The sequence below is a fragment of the Miscanthus floridulus genome, chromosome 1 (genome assembly GCF_019320115.1).
Source record: "Miscanthus floridulus cultivar M001 chromosome 1, ASM1932011v1, whole genome shotgun sequence".
In the NCBI taxonomy this organism is placed as follows: domain Eukaryota; kingdom Viridiplantae; phylum Streptophyta; class Magnoliopsida; order Poales; family Poaceae; genus Miscanthus; species Miscanthus floridulus.
The window spans coordinates 926,329-948,491 of NC_089580.1; the positions used below are offsets into that span (position 1 = coordinate 926,329).

The following is a 22,163-nucleotide window of genomic DNA, read 5'->3' on the forward strand; positions in this document are numbered from 1 at the left end:
CAGTATATATAGCATATTATTCTTATAACTAATAGGTTCTTCGTTTATATCTTTAAATAAATTTACTATGAAAATATGACGTGATTAATCTAATGATACTTATCTCGTATCACAAATATTAGTATTTTTTTGGGGGTACATATTTGGTTAAAGTTGAGATGGTTTGACTCCTCGAAATGAGAGATAGAGACTTATTTTGAAACGAAGGGAGTAAATATAGTTAGATTTGCCATGAACTGTAATTTCATAGTACACCTGCTATGTGTCATAAGTATCATCACCTTTTTCTATAAACTTGTTTAAAATTTAGATAGTTTAACTAACTAAAGACAAAATTGTATACTTTTTGAGACAGAGGTAGTAATAATACATAACAACAAAAAGAGAGGGACAAAAGAAGTGAATAGACATAGAAACACGGATATCCTCATGCCCATATTTGTAAGATACATACATGTTAATTCTTCACTAAGTTCAAAATTCATACCAGCTATATAAACATCATAATTTTGTTGCCCGTGTACGTCGAGCGTTGATCTATAACTTGCTATGGTGGTAGTCGCTCACAAACAAGTGTTTGTTTGATGTGAACGTCGGTCGTTGATCTGTAACTTGCTACGGTGGTAGCCGGTAACAAATAAATGTTGTTTTGAGATAATCTGAAATCAACCATTGTAAAACTTTGATTAAAAAAATTACCTTCTACATGTTAGGTTTGATCGTTTAAAATGATACGAGTACATTTGTTTGAAGGATAGTTTTTTATTATATATATATATATATATATATATATATATATATATATATATATATATATATGTTTGCCATGGTATTAGATATATTAAATATATTAATATGGAAACTCGTAGCCAGAGATTAAATTGTTGACTTTAGACAACTTTATTAAAACGTCACTAGCATGAAAACTTCGATTTTTTTTTCTTGCGCTGTGGCTCTACTTTCTTTCTTCAAAAATGCCCAGCGAGTCAAAAAATGAAGCAGCAACACTGCTGAGGACCATGCCTCCACCCACCACACCGCCATTGTTGGCACTGGCAGAGTGAGCCAGCCGCGACTACGACGCAACGAAGTGGACGTGCGTCGCAACAGCCCCGAAAAGGATCTGGACGCAAAGCACGCCACGCGAACAGGAACAGGCTCCCGGCGAGCGCGAGGCCATGCACGCAGCCCGGGGGCGTGGGATTTCCGCCGCTGCCGCTCGTGGCCCCGTGTCCCGTCGCGTCAATGCCGTTGCCGTTAAACGTCCCTGTCCTGTCGCGCTGCCCGCAGTCCGTCCGACCCGACCCCCTCCCGTTCGCGTTCCGTCCAGGCATCCACCGCTACCGCTAACGCTACGGGACAAGTCTCCGTGCCCGCAGGCACACGTGGCGCGCACCACCGTCCTACGTGGAACCCGGTCCCACCTTCCCCGCCCGTTGCCTCCCCTTTTAAACCCGCACCGCCCGCCTACGCCCCTCTCACTCTCAGTCCACTCCTACCCTCCCCCGCTCTTGTGACCTCTCCAACGGTCATATTTCTCTCTCAAGCCTCAGAGCAACGCACGCACACACGGAAGAACCTTCCAAGGATCGGATCCGCAATCGATTAGCCTTTTTTCCCCCCGGCGGCGCCGCGATGGTGGCGGAGGGCGCGCGACGGCGGGTGGTGGTGGAGGTGTGCAACGCGCGGAACCTGATGCCCAAGGACGGCCAGGGCACGGCGTGCGCCTACGCCGTCGTCGACTTCGACGGCCAGCGCCGGCGCACCGCCACGCGCCCGCGGGACCTCAACCCGCAGTGGGGGGAGCGCCTCGAGTTCCTCGTCCACGACCCGGACGCCATGGCCTCCGAGACGCTCGAGCTCAACCTCTACAACGACAAGAAGGCCATCGCCGCCGCCGGCAGCGGCCGCCGCGGAGGCACCTTCCTCGGCAAGGTCAAGGTGGCCGGCGCCTCCTTCGCCAAGGCCGGGGACGAGGCGCTCGTCTACTACCCGCTCGAGAAGCGGAGCGTCTTCTCGCAGATCAAGGGGGAGATCGGGCTCAAGATCTGGTTCGTCGATGACCCGCCGCCGCCCGCTGCGGCGGAAGAGAAGGGCGCCGAAGAGGCTGCGGCGGAGAAGAAGGAAGCGGCGGCGGCGCCGGCGGCCGAGGGGAAGGATGACAAGGACAAGGCTCCAGATGTAGCCGCCGCCGCCGCCGCCGCCGCACCGGCGGCCGAGGAGAAGAAGCCGGAGGCGGCGCCCGCCAAGGAGAAAAAGCCAGCAGAGGCCAAAGCGGAGGAGAAGAAACCCGAGTCCGCGGAGAAGAAGGGCGACAAGGGCGGCAAGAAGAAGTCGCCGGAGAAGGGGAAGAAGGACGGTGACAAGCCCAAGGAGGAAGGGAAGGCTAAGGAGGAAGACAAGAAAGACGCGGCAGCCGCGCCGCCGCCTTCTCCGTCCAAGCTGGCGCCGCCACCCTCACCGTCCAAGAAGGACCTGGCGATCGCCGGGGTGGCCGGCGACCTGGAGATCCGCCCCCAGAGCGCCGCCGAGAAGAGCATGGCCGCGTCGGGCGCCAGCGCGTCGTACGACCTGGTGGATCGCGTGCCGTACCTGTTCGTCCGCCTCCTCAAGGCCAAGCGCCACGGAAGCGGCGACACCCAGCCACTCTACGCGCAGCTGTCCATCGGCACCCACGCCGTGCGCACGCGCGCCGCCACGGCCGCCGAAGAGTGGGACCTGGTGTTCGCCTTCCACAAGGACAGCCTCACCGACACCTCGCTCGAGGTCACCGTCCACGAGGAGGCCAAGAAGCCGGCCAAGGAGGGGGACCCCGTTCCGCCGGACGCCAACCTGGGCTTCGTCTCCTTCGACCTCCAGGAGGTCCCGAAGCGGTCGCCTCCGGACAGCGCGCTCGCGCCGCAGTGGTATACCCTCGACGGCCACGGCTCCGAGGACGGCGCCGCGGTCTGCGACGTCATGCTAGCCGTGTGGGTCGGCACGCAGGTCGACGAGGCGTTCCAGGAGGCGTGGCAGTCAGACTCCGGTGGCTACCTGGTGCACACCCGCTCCAAGGCCTACATCTCCCCGAAGCTCTGGTACCTCCGCCTCAGTGTCATCCAGGCGCAGGACCTGCGCTTGCCGTCCCCGCCGGACGCCAAGGCGAAGCAGTGCGGTCCCGTCTTCCCGGAGCTGTACGTCAAGGCGCAGCTCGGCGCCCAGGTGTTCAAGACCGGCCGCGTCCCGCTCGGCAGCGCTGCGGCCGGGACGGCCAACCCGAGCTGGAACGAGGACCTGCTGTTCGTCGCGGCGGAGCCGTTCGACCCCTTCTTGACCGTCGTCGTGGAAGACGTGTTCTCCGGGCAGACGGTGGGCCAAGCCCGCGTGCCCCTGTCCACGGTGCACAGGCGATCCGACGACCGGGTGGAGCCACCGTCCCGCTGGCTGAACCTGTGCGGCGACGAGGCCCGGCCGTACGCAGGGCGCGTGCACGTGCGCGTGTGCCTGGAGGGCGGGTACCACGTGCTGGACGAGGCGGCGAACGTGGCCAGCGACGTGCGCGCGGCGTCGAAGCAGCTGTCGAAGCCGCCGGTGGGGATGCTGGAGGTGGGCGTCCGCGGCGCCGCCAACCTGGTGCCGATGAAGATCGCCAAGGACGGCGCGAGCGGGTCGACGGACGCGTACGTGGTGCTCAAGTACGGGCCCAAGTGGGCGCGCACGCGCACCATCCTGGATCAGTTCAACCCGCGGTGGAACGAGCAGTACGCGTGGGACGTGTTCGACCCCTGCACCGTGCTCACCATCGCCGTCTTCGACAACGTCCGGTACAAGGCCGCCACAGACGGCGGCCGCGACCCCGGGAAGCTGCCCAGGGACTCCCGCGTCGCGAAGCTCCGCATCCGGCTCTCCACGCTGGACACCAACCGGGTGTACGCCAACACCTTCGCGCTGACGGCGGTGCACCCGGTGGGCGTGCGCAAGATGGGCGAGCTAGAGCTGGCGATCCGGTTCACCTGCCCGTCGTGGCTGACGCTGATGCAGGCGTACGGCAGCCCGCTGCTGCCCCGGATGCACTACGTGAAGCCGCTGGGCGCCGCGCAGCAGGACGTGCTGCGTCACACGGCGATGCGCATCGTGTCGGGGCGGCTGGCGCGGTCGGAGCCGCCGCTGGGTCCCGAGGTGGTGCAGTACCTGCTGGACACGGACACGCACTCGTGGAGCATGCGGCGGAGCAAGGCCAACTGGTTCCGCGTCGTCGGGTGCCTGTCCCACGTGGCGACGGCGGTGCGGTGGGCGCACCGGGTCCGCACCTGGGCGCACCCGCCGACGACCGTGCTGGTGCACGCGCTGCTGGTGGCCGTGGTGCTGTGCCCGGAGATGATCCTGCCCACCGTGTGCCTGTACCTGTTCCTGGTGCTGCTGTGGCGGTACCGCGCGCGGGCGCGGCAGCCGACGGGGATGGACCCGCGGCTGTCCCACGCGGACAGCGTGAGCCCCGACGAGCTGGACGAGGAGTTCGACGGGCTCCCCTCGGCGCGCCCCGCCGACGTGGTCCGGATGCGGTACGACCGGCTGCGCGCCGTGGCCGGGCGCGCGCAGACGCTGCTTGGCGACGTGGCGGCGCAGGGGGAGCGCGTGGAGGCGCTGCTGTCGTGGCGGGACCCGCGCGCGACGGCGGTGTTCGCGGTGGTGTGCCTGCTGGCGGCGCTGGTTCTGTACGCGGTGCCCTTCAAGGTGCTGCTGCTGGGGATGGGGTTCTACTGCCTCCGCCACCCCAGGTTCCGCGGCGACATGCCCTCCGCCGGCTTCAACTTCTTCCGCCGCCTGCCGTCGCTCTCCGACCGGGTCCTCTAGAGTCTAAGACTCTAGACAGCATGCTGAAATTGCTCTCTACCTCTGCTACTTACTGATCGCTGATCAGTCTAGTTCGTTTTCTTGATCGTTTCATCATCTTCCCTTCTCCGTGTAATCTGCTTGTGTCAGATTTTCTTAAGTTTTTTTTATCGGTTGTTGCAGTCAACAGCAACAAGCCTCTGCTGATGAGGCTTCCTGGTCGATGTTGGCAACATCAATCAATAACATTAATAATAATGTCTATTGTATTCATTCGTTCATATGATCGGGCGTCATCTCCGTTTTTGCGTTTGGGAATTCATGCGGTTGATTGTGGGTGAAACTGAAATGGTTGATTGTGGGTGAAACTGAAATGGTTTAAGGCTTAAACCATATGATCGTCGTTGGAGGGTGAAAAATTGGCCGTTGCATCGCGCCAGTCAAGAACACTGCTGCATTGAATTCCAGTCAGGGAAAAAAATCTTGCTCTACCAACAACAGTACTTCGTTTGGTACAGTACTATGCAACTGATTTTGTTACATTCTTTCGTCTCCAGACATGAATTTGGGTTGAGGATGACACATGGATGGTCCCAACTTGTACAGGATGTTTTCCCAGTGGGATCAGAAATTAGATGCTACAGCTTGCGATGTGGATCAAAGGGAAGGAGCAGAAACGGAAATGCAATTTCAATGGAACTGGCAGAGAACATTTGAGGCTTCTGTTTGGTATTGGAAGGGGTGATTTTCTCCGGATTCTTACAGGAAATCGAACAGTTTCCCCTGATCTCCACGCGTTAGAATTGAACAACAAATGCCCTTTGTTAAACTAGTACTACCAGTTAGCACTTTAGGAATGCACCGAAATAGGCCAAGGATCTGGACTGGACATCGAGCAGAATCTCTGAATCTGCATGAACATTGAACAAAGGCCACTGGTTCTGATTCCTCACCAGTCAGCACGTGCATAATCAGAGCGTGCACTTTTCTGAAACCGCCATGCTCACGACATACCTAAACACATACTGCAGGAGTATATACACATATAAAACTGCAAGACGCAGATCAATTCAGCTGATCAGAACGGGCGCAGCGCAGGCCACTTGCCACGCTCTCGCATGGTGCGCGTCTCTGCAAAAGCTCGCGAGCTTTTGTCAGGAGCCGAGTGCTCGCGGTTCTAATGTTCTAGTCGGCAACGAGGGAGAGCTCATATGATCATGTCCATGTGAGTGAGTCATCACCAGGACTGGCAAGACGTGTCCATCTCTATTGCCAACACAAACACCATCACTTCAGGTAATACTGTATGTTGCTCTGATCTCTGATGTCTGATTGTCTGAAGACGAAGAGTTCACTTTCACTTTATCACTAACTGCGAGTTCCTCAAGCGCATGGCATCATCGTCGTAGTGGAAGGAAGGTAATAGGTGGCCCGCTCATCATCAAAGATTCAAAGCGTGGCGAGGCCATCCATCACACCGGCGGTTGAAAACCGAGTGGAGATCAGATGGCTTGCTGCGAGCAGCTGGTGATGGGCCTGAAAATCCAACAGAGAAAAGATGCTTTGCTGAAAATAATCTACTGCTGCTACAACACTTGTTGTCGTGGCGTGGCCACCAGATCTGCCGTACGGGTGCGCATTGTAAGCATACGGGAAAAGGCAGGTGTTCACGTGAGCGAGCCTTTTGCTTCATATGGCAGACAGGATTCAGAAGGAGGGGGGCAGATATCCTTGGACTGTTATTATATATGTCATCCGTGAATTTTTTTTTAATTTTAATATTTTTTGGAAGCTAATTTTAAATCTAACACGGCTGTTTTTTTTAAACTAACACTTTTGGCCACACCTATTTTCCTGGCGCGGCCAAATGCCTGTGCCGTGCTATGCATGGTGGCGCGGCACAGGGCTGACGTAGCGGTAACCGGGTCCGCTGACCGCTGACGGGGCAGGGCCTGCCGCACCACCGATCTTGGCGCGGCAGTGCCGCGCCACGGAGCATGGCGCGGCTACGCCAAATAAAACCCCGCAGCGAGGCTGCCCGCCCGCCCGCCCGCCGCCAGCCGCCTCTGCCCCGCCGCCGCGCAGCTCTCACGGCCGCCTACGCCGTGCCCGCCTGCCCACGCCGCGCAGCGCCCACGCCGGCCGCGCCACGAACGCCGACGCGTCAAGGCCGTCAGCTCCTAAGGTACCTCCATCTCGATTTCATGTTATTTTGATTATTATTATTTTAGGATAATTAGTGATTGAGGATAATTAGTGATTTATGATAGTTAGTAATTTAGGATAGTTAGGGTTTTATGATTGTTATTGATTTATAATAGTTTGTCAAATTTAGGATACTTACTGATTTAGGATAGTTAGGTTAGTGAATTTGTTTGTGATTTACGTAGGTAGTTTTTAGGTTCGAGGTTGTGTGTTCTAGTATAGTTAGGAATTTGAGTTTATGGATTGATTAGGTATTTATTAATTAGTTTATAGTTAGTTATTTAGTTAGGAATTTTGGGTATACCTACTAGTTTACAAACGTCGGTACTTACTAGTGCGTGATACGTCGATTTTGATGACTTCATGAAGTTTCGTCAAATGCTTATATTTCTAGTGAAGTTGTTTATATTATAAGTGCGTGGTATGTCTGTTAATGTTACTTTGAATATATACATGTGCTTTCATATTGTGTTCGTATTGCATAACAAATAGTTCAAATTTTGCAATGCTACATAATGTTAATTTAAATTTTGTTAATTTGAATACTCTAACGCTTTTTTTATCAATTTGTAACAGGATGGCCCACCCACGCAGCACCCATTGTATCACATTCTTGAGGTGGAGTACGACGACCAGCACCGAGCACATATCTTGAGTGACAACAATGTAGAGGTGGTCTTGCCTCCTTTGAGGCCCCACACGTACACTAGGGCGCACCAGTGGGACGAGCGTTATGTGCCGTACATACGACGTGCCGGCTTCCTTGAGCTTGTCCGTGTTGTCAACCACAGTCTTCCGCCCCTTGACCCGGCACTACTTACTGCAGCTGTAGACAGGTGCGAGTGCATTCTTTGTACGTAAACTTTCTTGTAACAAATTTGAGGCAAGTAACAGTCGTTCTATTCTTATATCAGGTGGAGGCCTGAGACCCACACGTTCCACCTACCTTGTGGCGAGATGACCTTGACCATGCAGGACGTGAAGGCTATTTTTTGCCTTCGGTTAGGGGGACTTCTAGTGACAGGGATAGTTGACAACGATCACTGGAGGGAGTTGGCAGCTCAGTTTACTGGCTTTCTTCCACCGGATGACGAGGCTTCCAAGAAAAATAAGAAATTGAAGCTTATTTAATACTTGCATTGCTTTTCTGTAGCCATCGGGTCTCATTTTGTTTGGTAAATTTCAGAAAAACTTTCGGTGTTTCGTCGTCCTGGATCATGGAGCGCTTTGATTACTTGGACCCATAGGTTGAGGAGGCTCAGATCGACAGGTTCGCTCGAGTTTGGTTCTGGCACTTTCTTGGTGCTTTCCTCTTCCCAGACGTCTCGGGCAACACCATCAGCTGGATCTTCCTTGACATACTACGCCAGCTGTGGGAGAACATAGCGGCGTACAGCTGGGGCAGCGCAGTCCTAGTATGGACGTATCGACAGCTATGCGTTGCCTGCCGTCGCACCTCAGTGTACGCGAACCTTGGGGGTTGTTCATACCTACTTCAGGTTTAGTGTTGGGAATGATGGCCCGTTGGGAGGCCCCTTAATACTGGTTTACCGGTAAATACTTCGGTTCATTATATTCTTCGATATCGTTACATATGATGAGTTTATTAATGGCTAATTCATTATCGTGTTTAATGCAGCACTGGAACGGATAAGATACACTCCCTACAGCTCTGTTTATCTGGACGGAATCAGAGTTAGTTAGAGGGAATGCGAGGCGCAAGTACAGGGAGTACACGGACGGTCTCGACGTCCTGACACAGCACCAGGTTACGCTCTCTTTACTATCATACCTATGTCTTGTTCGATCTACACTATATCACAGCCTAACTCAATTACGAAATGTTCAGGTGCATTGGTGTCTTTGGGATGCTCCGGAGCTCCAGTACTATCTCAGTCCTGTCACTAGGGACGAGTATCGCTGCAACGTCCCTCTTATTTTCTTCCACGTGGTCGAGATTCACATGCTCATCAGGGTCTATAGACAGTTTGGAAGAATGACAGACTGCCCATACCTCTTTACTCCACCAACCAAGGATTGCATGAGTGCGTTATCGATTAATAACAGAGCTACAATTCAGAGGTGTGTGTGGTACAACTAACATCGTTTTGTTACAGGTATGACTGCAGGAAGAGATACAAGACCAAGGATTGGCGCGTGACACACAACGCGCACATCCACTTGTGGGAGACCAGGGAACGGCAGCCGGTCCATGCGGGTCCTCCACACGACTAGCACACCTTCGACGAGTACCTACGCTGGCTTCACAGGTCTACGAGGACACATATCAAGCCCCCGTACACTAAGGAAGCGATTGACGAGGACTCAGAGAAGATGTGATCGAAGATGTGTACGACGTTGCCACTAGAGAGGACACACAGCTACAGAGAGCCCCGCTACAAAGATACGTGGTAAGATACTTGAATGGTACAATTTGTTATCCATTTGGTATTAAGTATGTATACTAAAACTGTTCAACCGCGTTTCTATACCCAGGCGACACAATTGTCGAAGGCTATCCAATGAAGCAGCGTACCGGCTTCACTAGTCTAGAGGGCTAGGGCCAGGCGTTCTCGCGGCTTTTGTGGAGGTAAACATAAACTTGTCCGTTCCAAAAATGTGTTGTTCAGTGTATATGCAGTTTGGAAACTGCACTAACTTTAATGTCTATTTATGCAGAAGGTGAAGAAGAGCTGCATGAAGCTAGCTCAGAAGCTGAGCTGCATGGATACTCCTTATGAGGAACCGCCACTCTCGGCACGGTCGGGTGGCACGTCTTCAGCCTCTTTGAGGACACCAGCCGGCTCTTCTCAGCAGATGACAGGTGTCACTTCCACGGTGCGTACACCACCACATCATAGCACTGGCAAGGACCCTGCAACCGAAGACGAGAAGGACGACGATGACGACGACGACCAGTGGGAAGATTGGCCGCAGGACGAGATCGGCATGTCTCAGCTAGGTGGTGCCCTGTTTGGTACCCAAGGAGCCTCACAGGTACTAATAAAGGTAGTTTCTTTAAATACGTAGGCTACATGAACTAACGATCATAAAGAATTCTAAGTAATCGTGCATATCACATACTTGTAGGGTACGAGCCGTACGCACCGGCAACGCGACCACACCGACGTTGGCTACACTCCCAATATGTTGTCAATAAATCCAAAGAGACAAAGGCGTCCGAGGGATCCTTACACTTCTGGGTCTTAGTTTGTTAGGTCGAACTATTATTGGCGTCCGAAACTTACAGGCTTAGTTGATTATGTTATGTCGAACTTATGTCAAACCAATTAAAATGTTATATGTCAGCTTGTCAACTTATGTTATTTGCTTCATATCCGTTTCAATGCGTCGCGTCATCACTGCTTGCGAGATTAAGTAGCAACTAGTTTGAAAACCGGCAGTCCCGGGGTATCTCGACGCCGGTGGTCGGCGTCTTGCGCGAGGGGATCGAGGAAAGCCAGGGTCCATGGTCGCGTCGCCGCCGATCCTACAATATGGGGCTAAAAAATCATTGGCTTATCAAATTCTCTATTCGACAGTGAAAATTTTTTAACAAAATATAGAAACAAATTCATTATTGACTTTACGTTAAGCAATACTTAGAATAACTTCCACTATCGGCGCGACGCGTTCCGGAATGGCGGCAGGGCGCGGCGGCCAGGCTTGCTTGTTGCTCGGGCAGGCATGATTGGCAGCGAGGTTTTATTTGGCGCAGCCGCGTCATGCTCCGTGGCACGGCACTGCCGCACCAAGATCGGTGGCGCGGCAGGCCCTGCCCCGTCAGCGGTCAGCAGACCCGGTTACCGCCACGTCAGCCCTGTGCCGCGCCACAATGCATGGCGCGACACAGGCATTTGACCGCGGCAGGACAATAGGCGCGGCTAAAAGTGTTAGTTTTAAAAAAAATCTGATCATGTTAGATTTAAAATTAGTTTTCAAAAAGTGTTAAAATTAAAAAAAAATCTCATCCGTGTAGTACTGTGTTCAGAGTCTTGTTATCGTCTCGGGACCGTGGGGAGTCGTCTACTCCGTATCTGGTCGTTTCGTTTCGTGTGAGAGTCACCAGAGTGAGTAGTACGTGCATGCACTGAAAATGATGGCAAAGGCACTACCACTGCCCGCTGGCGGCCCGCCTGAAGGATCCTGGACAGACACATCACACGAATCGCGATTGGCCCCCAGCGTGCAAGGGGGCTCTCGGCCTCGCCTTGCTCGTCTTTTGCGCAGCTCAACGGCTGCTTTTCTGGCCTTTTTATGTTGTGTGTGGATTGTTTATGGAGCAGAAGCAGAACCCAATTGCTGCTGCAATGTGCAATTGCAGTGGTTGTGTGACGGCTATGCTCCGCAAGTGGTCCTGCTCCAGCCGTTCAGGCCTCCAAACCAAGTGTCCACTGACCATCGGCTACCCGTATGAACCAAAGGCAAATATGCAGACGGTCACGGTCCTCACTTCATCAGGCACTTTGACAGTCTATACTCTATAGATTCATCAAAATGAATGATCACTTTGATAGTTCAATGATGAAATTTAGTCCAAAAGTAAAGTTTAAGGACTAAAGTGACCATTTTGATAGTACAAAGAAGATGAAAATTAAGCATGGAGAGATGAAAAATGGCTATTTCACAATTAATTTGTTTTCTGTTGCCTCTGACTGCCTGTAGAGGTGATTCCGATCTCCGACGCTGTTTGTGCTAGTCACAGTCTAGTTCCCGTTCGCAGCCTGCACGCCCGCTCGCTTGATACCCAACACGCCCCGGTCCTCGGCAGCCGTCGTCCAAGCTGCTTCTGCTCTGCACCATGAGCAGAGAAGAGAACCCCAAGCGCCATGACACTGGATCATGACTTCACGTCCATGTGGATGATGACTGCATGCGACGCAGTCATGGTCAAGGTAGTAGCAGGATAGTCGGCCCCTCTACTGAATTCTCCAGCCAGAGTAATCCTGTACTGCGTTGTCCAATCCAATCCAACATGCCCACATTTGAACTCTACACAGCACAACTGTTCAGGAGCGCGAGTTGGCCGAGCTCTGCAGGTCTGCGAGGTCACGCCATGACTCCAGGAGGTGAGGCCAGGACCCGGGAGGCGGGAGCAGAGAGTCAAAATCAAATCCTAAACAGCATGTCGTCGTCGGTCCACGGCTTGCTTTAGCTAGCTAGCTAGCTTCGAGAGGGATCCCATAATTCCAGACGAGCGAGGTCGGTGCTCCCATTTATCTGGTTGTTGGACAGCATCAACGACTTGGACGCAGCCGCTCACGACGTCTGGCCGGCGTATCGCACTGGTGTTCAGTGTTCACATGGTGTGGCGTACTCCGGTAACTCCGCCGAGCCTTCCAAAGGCCGCGCGGGCGTGTTTGGATGCAGCCCGGGAAAGTTTTGCCTGAAAAATCTGTAGCCTATGGTCTGGCTGGAAGCGAACCCTGGACAGCAGCCTGGACTACGCAGTTGCTTCTTCCCCAGGCGACCAAAATCGACTGCCTGCCTGCTGCATATTGTTGCCTGGGCATTAATCATCGTGAGAACTCTCTAGGGGCCCACAACTCTCTTTTTTCGGACAATAAACTTCAATCAAACAGTCACCCTTGCGGTTGCCTGGCAAAATCGAATGTTTTTTTAACACTCTCTGTAAACTAATTTTAAATCTAACATTGTTTATTTTTTTTCTTCAAAACTAACACTTTTGGCCGTGCTTATTTCTCTGGCGCGGCGAAACGCATGTGCCGCGCTATGCATGGTGGCACAACGAGAGGGTTAACATGGTTTCGCCACGTTAAGGAAACAGGCGCAGTCAAAAATGTTAGTTTTGAAAAAAAAATAAAGAGTGTTAGATTTAAAATTAATTTACAGAAAGTGTTAAAAAAAATCGTTACAGCAGCACCCTCCCTCTCTCCCTCTCCCTGCTGCTCCTCACCCTCGGATCGATCGAGCGCTGTCATGGCCCCATTGTGGATCAGCTGCCACCGCACGCCAGAGGGTGCTGTGCTGCGCGCCGGCGAGCGACTACATGGCCTTTCTCGTTGTCGTTGATTTCTTCTTGTTTCCCCCCCTCTGTTCTGCCTCGCCTTGCCTCTTTCCGAGCGCCTCTGCGTCCTAGCGGCGGCTATGGCAAGTTCAGCGCTGAAGATGTTCGCCACCGGACCGCCCGACGCCAGAAGAGAGGAGATCATCCGCCTCTGCTCCACTGGCCGCGTCAAGGAGGCTCTCCACCGCCGCTTCCGCGAGGGCCTGTGGTCGGAGCTTGGCCTCTTCTCCCACGTCTTCCGGGCATGCCGCGCCCTCCCGCTCCTCCGCCAGCTCCACGCCTTCGCCGCCACAGTCCGGCGCTGCCAACGACCGGTTCACGGCGAACCACCTCCTCCTCGCCTACGCCGACCTGGAAGACTTCCCCGCCGCGTGCGATCTGTTCGACAGAATCCCTAAGCGGAACGTGATGTCCTGGAACATCCTCATCGGGGGGTATGTCAAGAACGGTGACCTGGAGACCGCGCGGAAGCTGTTCGACGAAATGACCGCCAGGAACGTGGCGACGTGGAATGCCATGGTTGCTGGACTCACCAACTCGGGACTCAACGAGGAGAGCCTGGGGTTCTTCCTTGCCATGCGGAGCGAGGGAATGCAGCCTGATGAGTTTGGCCTCGGGAGCTTGTTCCGGTGCTGTGCCGGGCTCAGGGACGTTGTGCCCCTGGCGGCAGGTCCACGCGTACGTTGTGCGGTCTGGACTCGACAGGGACATGTGCGTTGGGAGCTCGTTGGCGCATATGTATATGCGGTGTGGTTTTCTTCAAGAAGTGGAGGCTGCTCTCCGATCACTGCCTTTGCTTAACATTGTGTCATGCAATACCATAATCGCTGGAAGAACACAGAATGGAGACTCGGAAGGGGCACTCTAGTATTTCTGCATGATGAGAGGTGCTGGTGTGGAAGCAAATGCAGTCACATTCGTCAGTGCCATTAGTTCTTGCTCGGACTTGGCAGCTCTTGCACAGGGTCAGCAGGTCCATGCACGGGCTATCAAAGCCGGAGTTGACAAGGTTGTGCCAGTCATGACTTCTCTGTGCATATGTATTCTCGATGCGGGTGCTTAGGTGACTCGGATAGGGTTTGCCTTGGGTATAGCGGTACAGATCTTGTCCTTTGCAGTGTGATGATCTCAGCCTATGGATTCCATGGGCACGGACAAAAGGCAATTAGTCTGTTCAAACAGATGATAGCTGGAGGTGCAGAACCCAATGAGGTTACTTTCTTGACCTTGCTATATGCATGCAACCATAGTGGTCTTAAAAAATGAAGGCATGAGTTGGTTTGAGCTTATGACTGATACTTATGGACTAAAGCCAAGTGTTAAACACTACACTTGTATTGTGGATCTTCTTGGACGTTCAGGTTGTCTAAATGAGGCGGAGGACCTTATGCTGTCAATGCCCGTGCAACCTGATGGGGTCATATGGAAGACACTACTGTCTGCATGTACCCAGAAAAATTTCGACGTGGCCGAGAGGATAGCAGAACGTGTTATTGAATTGGACCCTCAAGATTCTGCATCTTATGTTCTTCTATCAAATATTCGAGCTACCAGCAGCAGATGGGAGGATGTCAGTAAGGTAAGGAAAACCATGAGGGAACAGAACGTGAGGAAAGAGCCTGGAGTTAGCTGGGTGGAGGTGAAGGGTCAGATTCACCAATTCTGCACCGGAGATAAATCCCATTCAAGGCAAAGGGAGATTGATGAATGTTTGGAAGAAATGATGACCAAGATCAGACAATGTGGATATGCACCGGACATGAGCATGGTTTTCCATGACATGGAGGATGAGGAGAAAGAAGTTAGTTTGGCGCACCACAGTGAGAAGTTGGCTATAGCATTTGCTTTTCTGAGCTTACCTGAAGGAGTTCCTATTCGGGTTATGAAGAATCTACGTGTATGTGATTGCCATGTAGCTATTAAGTTGATGTCTAAAGTGACTGGACGGGAGATTGTGGTCCAAGATGTAAGCCGTTTTCACCATTTCAAAGATGGAAAATGCTCTTGTGGAGATTATTGGTGACAGGAGTGGAGTGCCATGGAAATACTTTTTGTCTCGGTTGAGGGAACAAGACTTCTAGCTCTAAATTATGCACAGGTACACTTCTTTGTATATATTTGGTTAAACTTGAGAAAAATGAGAATGACTTCTTTTTAGTACCAAGGGAGTATAGAATACTATTTGAGCTGGTTGAGTTGGTACAAATTTGTGGTGCCGATTCAACTAAAGGCTGATTTGCTTTAATGGGAACGGCCCCCAAGTTGTTTTGGGCATCAATGCCACCGTGTCAATGGCAAGACGCTTGAAACCTCACTAACACTATGGCTGCTCTCAACACCGATGGTGTTCACGATTCACAATAGCAGCACATGACAGTTCCTAGCACATTCATAGTGGAATTTCATTGCCCATAACGCAACAGGTGTTAAGCAGAAAAAGGTTCTGACTTCTGAAAGCTAAACCGCTTGAATACATACATTCTCCTAGTTCTAGTGCTAGTGCTAGTCCTAGGCTCAAGATTGTTTCAGACTCAAACTCTAAATCACACATCTCATTGTCGGTTTCTATTTCAATTGCCCCTCGTCGTGAAATGAGGCTACTTCTAATTTCTCAACGCCGTTTACATGCATGCAGACAGCACGCGCTGCCGAAGCATCGAACCTACTGTTGATACTCAAATTTGTCCAAGTATTTAGTCACTCGGCTTGGATAGCTGAGCGCATACTTTTGATTAAAACATGGTCCGAGTGCATTGTAGGTTAATGTGACCATTGAGCCTGTCGTTGACTGTCTCGTGCCACTGCCCCGAGTGTCCTTTGTCACGATTGATCTGAGCCGAAGATTAGAGAAGAGAGACTCTCGGTTGGATTGTCTGGCCTCTCCTGGTTTCCTGATATATATAATTATCTATCTACTAATAATGTTTCAGAGCAGTACACGGCTACAAGATGGATTGATGGATCGATGGTCGTGATCTAGTATTAGTATTTGGCATGTATATACTCGAACTCGAAAGGATGCTATGCCTCGCCTGAGTTAACAAGAAGTTCCGAGTCCAGCTCCCATACGCGCTACTAGAAGGAGATCAATTAGGAAAGGAGATTGGTTCTCAATACTTGATACAGGCGACATGAAGATTGAGTGCAACAAGACTATTTTGACCGACGGGTGTTTAATTTGGCATGCATAGTAATTGCTAGCTAGTTTGATTGAGACCATCAAAAGGGACGTACATGCAGATGTGAAGTATGTATTTACATTAACCTGGCCGTGCCTGTACGGACGGGACTCGGGAGCTTGGTGCCAGGTATACGCAGTTGATCATGAAGCAAGAGAGGCAAATCTAAATTGGGAATTGGATATGGTAATGCATAACGTACATACATGCAAACAGGAAAGGCAAGCTCGGACATAATACGCATACATATACGCTGTCGTGTTCTACTCGGACTCACAAATTGATACGGCTGCTAGCACAGGGAAACCTTGTCTGGTTGTTATTCTAGAGATATACATGTACTCATAGGAAAGACTAGCCGCCCTATAAATATAAAGGGTGACACAATCGAATCTATCAATACATCTACTTTTTATCTTTTATTATCTTACTTTTTCAATCTACTATTTCTTCTCGTTCTTCGTTGTCGACGATGTTCATCGCTTCAATGATGGCGAAGCTCTAGAGCAGTCAGGCCGGCTAGGGCAGCCATAGCCGCTGCACTCCCTGACAGGGTCCCTCCCGGACGTGTGGGGTTTCGGGTATCAAGAGACTTCGTCGGCTGTCTTGCGTATCGCGCTTCCAACGAGGCTCCTCCGGCGACGTGTCTTGCGTATCGCGCTCATCGCCAGGGGCACACGGTGACGTGTTCGTGTGCGAACACCTACCTCCTCAAGAAGCTTGGGGGAGGATACAGCGTTTGGGGGAGGATACAGCGTCTAAAGAGCAGATTACCGATATGATGAGAGGAGTATCATAAGAGAAAATTGATACTCGGCATAAGATTCAACTGAACCCCTCAGTATCGCCTCATTGCCTTTTCTTCATATGCGCGTTTGAAGCTGAGGCAGAGTTCTGCTCGGTAACCATCTTTATAAGATTCACAAGGGACTGCAACCTGTCCCACATGCTATAGCCATACAGAGTCTCCACAAGCAACTCCTGGGACTCAAATCCATGCTATGAGACAGGATACTACAAAAATCATAAGCAGCTGAATATCAGAGCAGCAAGAACCAAGTAAACCATGCAAACCAGACTTTGTATAATGGGGGAAGAAGTAGACCTGGATAGGTTTTGGGATCACTGTTTTAATAAATGGCTAGAATCTATCTTCTACAACAGACTTCACAAGGCAGCAAGCTCACAAGCCTTCTACACCTGCAAATCTACCAAATGTCCAAATCTATTGTCTTTATCATCACCGAATGGCAAAGACTGTAGACAGAAACACAAGTAAGCATAGTTGCATTGACAGTGTAACACAGAATGTAAAAACATAGTATAAGCATGATGTGATATTGTAACATAAAAATGCTAGACACTGCAGGATACGTGTCTAACTGTTACACAGGACAGGCAGAGCATGAATTATACACTTACCTGACACATGTAACTTGATTGCTGCTACCCCACAGTGTAATTGGCGTACTATTCTAATGGCACGCTTCTGGTTGCCAGAAAAAAAAAAAGAAACAGCACAACCAAGACCATACTTTGAGATTTGAGTCGTTTGCAAGTTTGATACCCTCTTCATCAGAACTTAATTTCATCATTTGTAGAATTGGTCCAAGTGTCTGTTGGTCATCAACTGACAATGCTAAGACTAAAAGTAGTATCACTGGTACTAAAGGAAATCAAAGACCGAATCCAGCTTACCTCTTCTTGCATAATTTTCTGTGTAATTAACATTCACCAGTAAAGTTGGAGGGAAAAATTAATCAACTGCGTCTTCATCAAGATTGCCAAAGCTCACTCTGACGGCAATTTCGGCACCTTTGCCTAGAACATCATTAACAAGATTCTGAAGTTTCTCAGAGTGCTTCATCATAAAAGATTGCACCCATATCATTTCTGCCTGATAATGGGGGACCCTAGACTTACCATTATGCAGATGTGCAAGATTAGCACGATTAGCACTGCTGCGGCAAGGAGCTCGTGGTGCGCCAATCTATGCAGGCTTCATTTGTCCTGGTAAGATTCGCAGCCGTATCCCTATAATGTTCTGTAAATTTCTCTTATGTCACCCTTGGGAGTACCCTGTACACATATCATGCTTCTTGTGCCACAATCTTTGTATTCCTCACCTAAGCTTGGTACTTATTCTTATTACTCTTTACTGTTAGTCTACAACAACTATAGTACTAAGTTATTTTCCTTCCTAAAATGATGCTGTCTTTTTTTTGCTCTTACTGTTTGCTTCCTGTAAATTACCGGCTGCAAGGAAAATGCTCTCCTTTTTTATGCCTGATGTATATTTCAGTTTTAAGTTCTTAGTGCTAGATGGGAACTGATGTATATTCGGTTGAAGAGAAAACCTTCAGAATACATTACCACTTGGTTGTGTGTGTTTTCCGATCTGAATTGGCTAAGTTGACTCAGGTTTCTATTGTGTGGTTTCTATATGACCTAAAAAGTTCGTTACCTTAGAAATTTCAATCATTCCCTACAATTTGTTTTCTAAATTGAAAAAACTTATTTGGTGTGTGAGTGTTTCTAACTTTTCATAAATCACTTTAGAACAATGAGCTTGTATTTTAAATTATTTCAGTTGTCCCTTTGATTCCTTTAATTCAACCAATATGTGTCATTCATTTATGGTCCAAATAACAAGTCAAAAATTATGTATGCATGCTGGTGCTGAAGGATCAGGATCATACATTTGATCACATATGTAGTTGCCGGACCTGTAACATCTTCCTTTTGTAGCCATAAGAAAATCTTCCTTTTTCCATAACAGCTGGTTTGAGTAGGTGAGGTTATTCCAATTGTATCTTTTTTAATGTTAATTGAGGATATACCCTTTATCTGGTTCAGATTATAACAGTCAAGGCAACAGTCAAGGCAACCAGCGAGTGTATTGTGTTATATCTGATTAAAAATTATATGTTCACTTATCTGAGCGAATTCCTTTGTCTAAGCCTGAATTGTCAGTTGTGGTTGATAATTTTCTACTTGGCTGGTGTTCTACTAACTGCTCGATGAGTGTATATTGTTGGTTGCTACCTATAGATGCATTGTTGTGTCATGCACAGATGATTATCAGTGGTTTAGCAAATATAATGCCTGGGCTGACATCTCTTTTCCTATTTCAAGTATGAAATGAAATGGTTTAATCCAATATATTTTTGTGCATGTCGTAGGAATTTTAATGTAATACAACGCTTCGATATTGCCATTTAATGTTTCAGGACATGGAAGTTGCTTCAGGGTTAGTTAATAATCTTAATTCAAATGAAAGATTATGTAACTATAGATTTATAATGAGTTCGTTTGTTAAATCCCAGTAAGGTCGATTTATATGATAATAAAACCTGAGACTCATCATTTGTTGTATGTAACTATTCAGGTCTAGAGTTCAGAGATCCACACTGCTCGAGAATAAGATGGTTTGCGTCTCCAAAAACAAGAACCCTTGGTAAGTCTGTATGAAATGGAATGTTGTTCTTCCCTGATTTAGGGTTGTGATAGCAAGTGTTTTTTGTCCCAAGGCTAAGAGGGGCATAATCCCAAGGCTTAAGAGAGGAAATTATGTTGGCTGCCTCTTCAGTAAGCTGACTAGATAGAGCAGTGTTCTTTCTTTCCTCTATTCTCTGCTCTATATTTTCAATTATATTTGGCCACTACAATGGAGATACATGTATATTTGTTGCTTTGATAGTTCCTGATAAGATACATGTCTCCTAATAATTGTGGAAAAAAGTTTCATGTATCTATGCTTATATGGTAGCAAACTAAAATAGTGTCGATCAATAGTATTTTGACTTGCCTTATTCTAGGTTGACAATTAACTATGCACTTACAGAATACAGTAATGTTAATGCATCGCCTCATGTCCTGTATCTATGCTTGTATGGCAGCAAACTAAAATAGTGTCGATCAATAGTATTCTAACTTGCCTTATTCTAGGTTGACAATTAACTATGCACTTACAGAATACAGTAATGTTAATGCATCGTCTCATGCCTTTCTAGTGCTTCTACTTGGTGATTCAGAGATTTCAAATGACAGCAAACGTAGACCGATCGAAATATAAGATGTGTTACCTAACTATTCTATCATTGGGTAATTATAGCTCCCTTTTGGGTTAATATCAACTCTTCTATCTCTTATTTATCTTCCTGGTTGTAAAGTCTGTAGTGTTACGTTCTCAGTTTATTGTACAAATTATTGCTTTATCTTCTGTTCGATGTCCTTGCATATATTTTGTAGCCTGATTTCCAAATTTTATATAACTCTCTACTGTGTAGATTGAAACGGTGTTTTCCCTTTAAAAAATGTTTTAAAGTCAAACTTATTATGTTTGCAGCCTATGAGAGCCATTTGTTCCCTTTACTGACAATATATTCATTATATGATGAATTTTATGAAGTTTTGATTTCTGCTACGGTATACTATTCTTTTAGTGATTTAATTAAACATCTTGTGATGCCTGGATGCCAATTATCACGCTCCACATATCTTTCTGAAGCACCAGACTTCAAGGATGGCGACGAAACATCTGATTATTCTGGCTGTATGTCTTCTTTGGACACATGTAACATCACGGTATTCATGTAGACGATGCATACCATAGTTCCTAATACTTAGCTCCAATGCATGCTTTTCCTTGAATTTCTAACAGTGGATGAATTAATAGTGGATAGAGTGTTGCTACAGACAGTAGCATGAAGGTGATGTCACTCAGACCTAATACACCATACCTTAGAGTGTTGCTCTTGACAGATAAGCCTAGTTGTTAGGTATCAGTATTAGAGATACCCGAAGAAGGGATACGAGGACCGCGAATGATAACTCGCCTAGATAATCAATGACGTATTTTAGTCTCGACCGACCCTGAAGGGATGGTTTCTGCCTCGCCAGACCCCTCGGAGCACGGGCCCCGTGTCGCTCGACCCCGAGGGTATGGGAGCCGTCTGACCTGACCATGAGGGCACGGGCTCTGTCTCGCCCGACGGGGTCCATACCACCTCCAACCACTATGGGTCTAAGAGTACGACCCCAAAGTCAAACTTCTAACACCGGGAGAGAAGCGGGCACATCTCGACGTGACTCGTGGCCACGACGGACCATAGCTGGGGGCTCATGTCGCCAACAGTGTTGAGCGTGCCGGCGCTGTGCTGCCTAATCCCCGTACGGCTTCTGACAGGAGTACCTGTTGACCACGCCGCCCGCCGAAACAGAGTGGAGCGCCGTGACTACCTGTTGACACCTATGTATGGCACCAGTGATGAACAGGGCCAGGACACGGAGCCATCCCCGTCATCATCTACAAGACCGGCAGGACCCGCATAATGGAGATGAAGGACGCCACAACCCTGGAGGCCTTCTTCTCCCTCGCTTTTCTCCTTTTCTCTCTCTGTAACCTGCGTCTTCCCCTTCACCTATAAAAGGGGAAGCAGGACGCCCCATGGATGGGGAGAGGCATGAGCACATGGTTGAATGGCTAGATGAACTCATCTAGACTCAGCACCTTCCAACCTTTTCACTAGAGACTTGGGACTCGCTCCCTCTCTCGCCTATTTATAACCCCTACTATAAACCAAGCGTCGGTAACATGGGTAGCCTCAGACTAGACTTAGAGATATTCTGCCCGAACCAGTATAATCCTTGTGTCCTCTAAGCGCACCATTCGGGCTAGACGTGCAAAATAGAAATTTACTAGCCGATGATTCAAAACACCGACAGTTGGCACGCCAAGTCGGAGCCTTTTGCGCGTCTCGACATCCACATCAGGCCTCGGATGGCTAGTCATGGTGTTAGCTGGGTCCCGAGCGTGCACGTGCGCTTTGGGAGCCTGAACTTCATCGTCACGATAGAGGGAGAGTTGGCGTAGGCTCCAGCCGCTGTCTAGCCTCTCCACTCCACCGGCCTCGACACGATCGTCGACGCGCTTGAGG

At 49.4% G+C, this 22,163-nt stretch overlaps 1 protein-coding gene and 1 pseudogene across 1 annotated transcript; both read left to right on the plus strand.

Moving 5' to 3' along the window:
- Positions 1–1,509: 1,509 nt before the first annotated feature.
- Positions 1,510–5,004, plus strand: LOC136470744 (multiple C2 domain and transmembrane region protein 14-like). Its single transcript, XM_066468486.1, has one exon. It carries the CDS (start codon positions 1,636–1,638, stop codon positions 4,831–4,833), a length of 3,198 nt encoding a protein of 1,065 aa, XP_066324583.1. The 5' UTR covers positions 1,510–1,635; the 3' UTR covers positions 4,834–5,004.
- An 8,044-nt stretch (positions 5,005–13,048) lies between these two features.
- Positions 13,049–15,126, plus strand: LOC136470754 (pentatricopeptide repeat-containing protein At2g41080-like; annotated as a pseudogene).
- Positions 15,127–22,163: the final 7,037 nt, after the last annotated feature.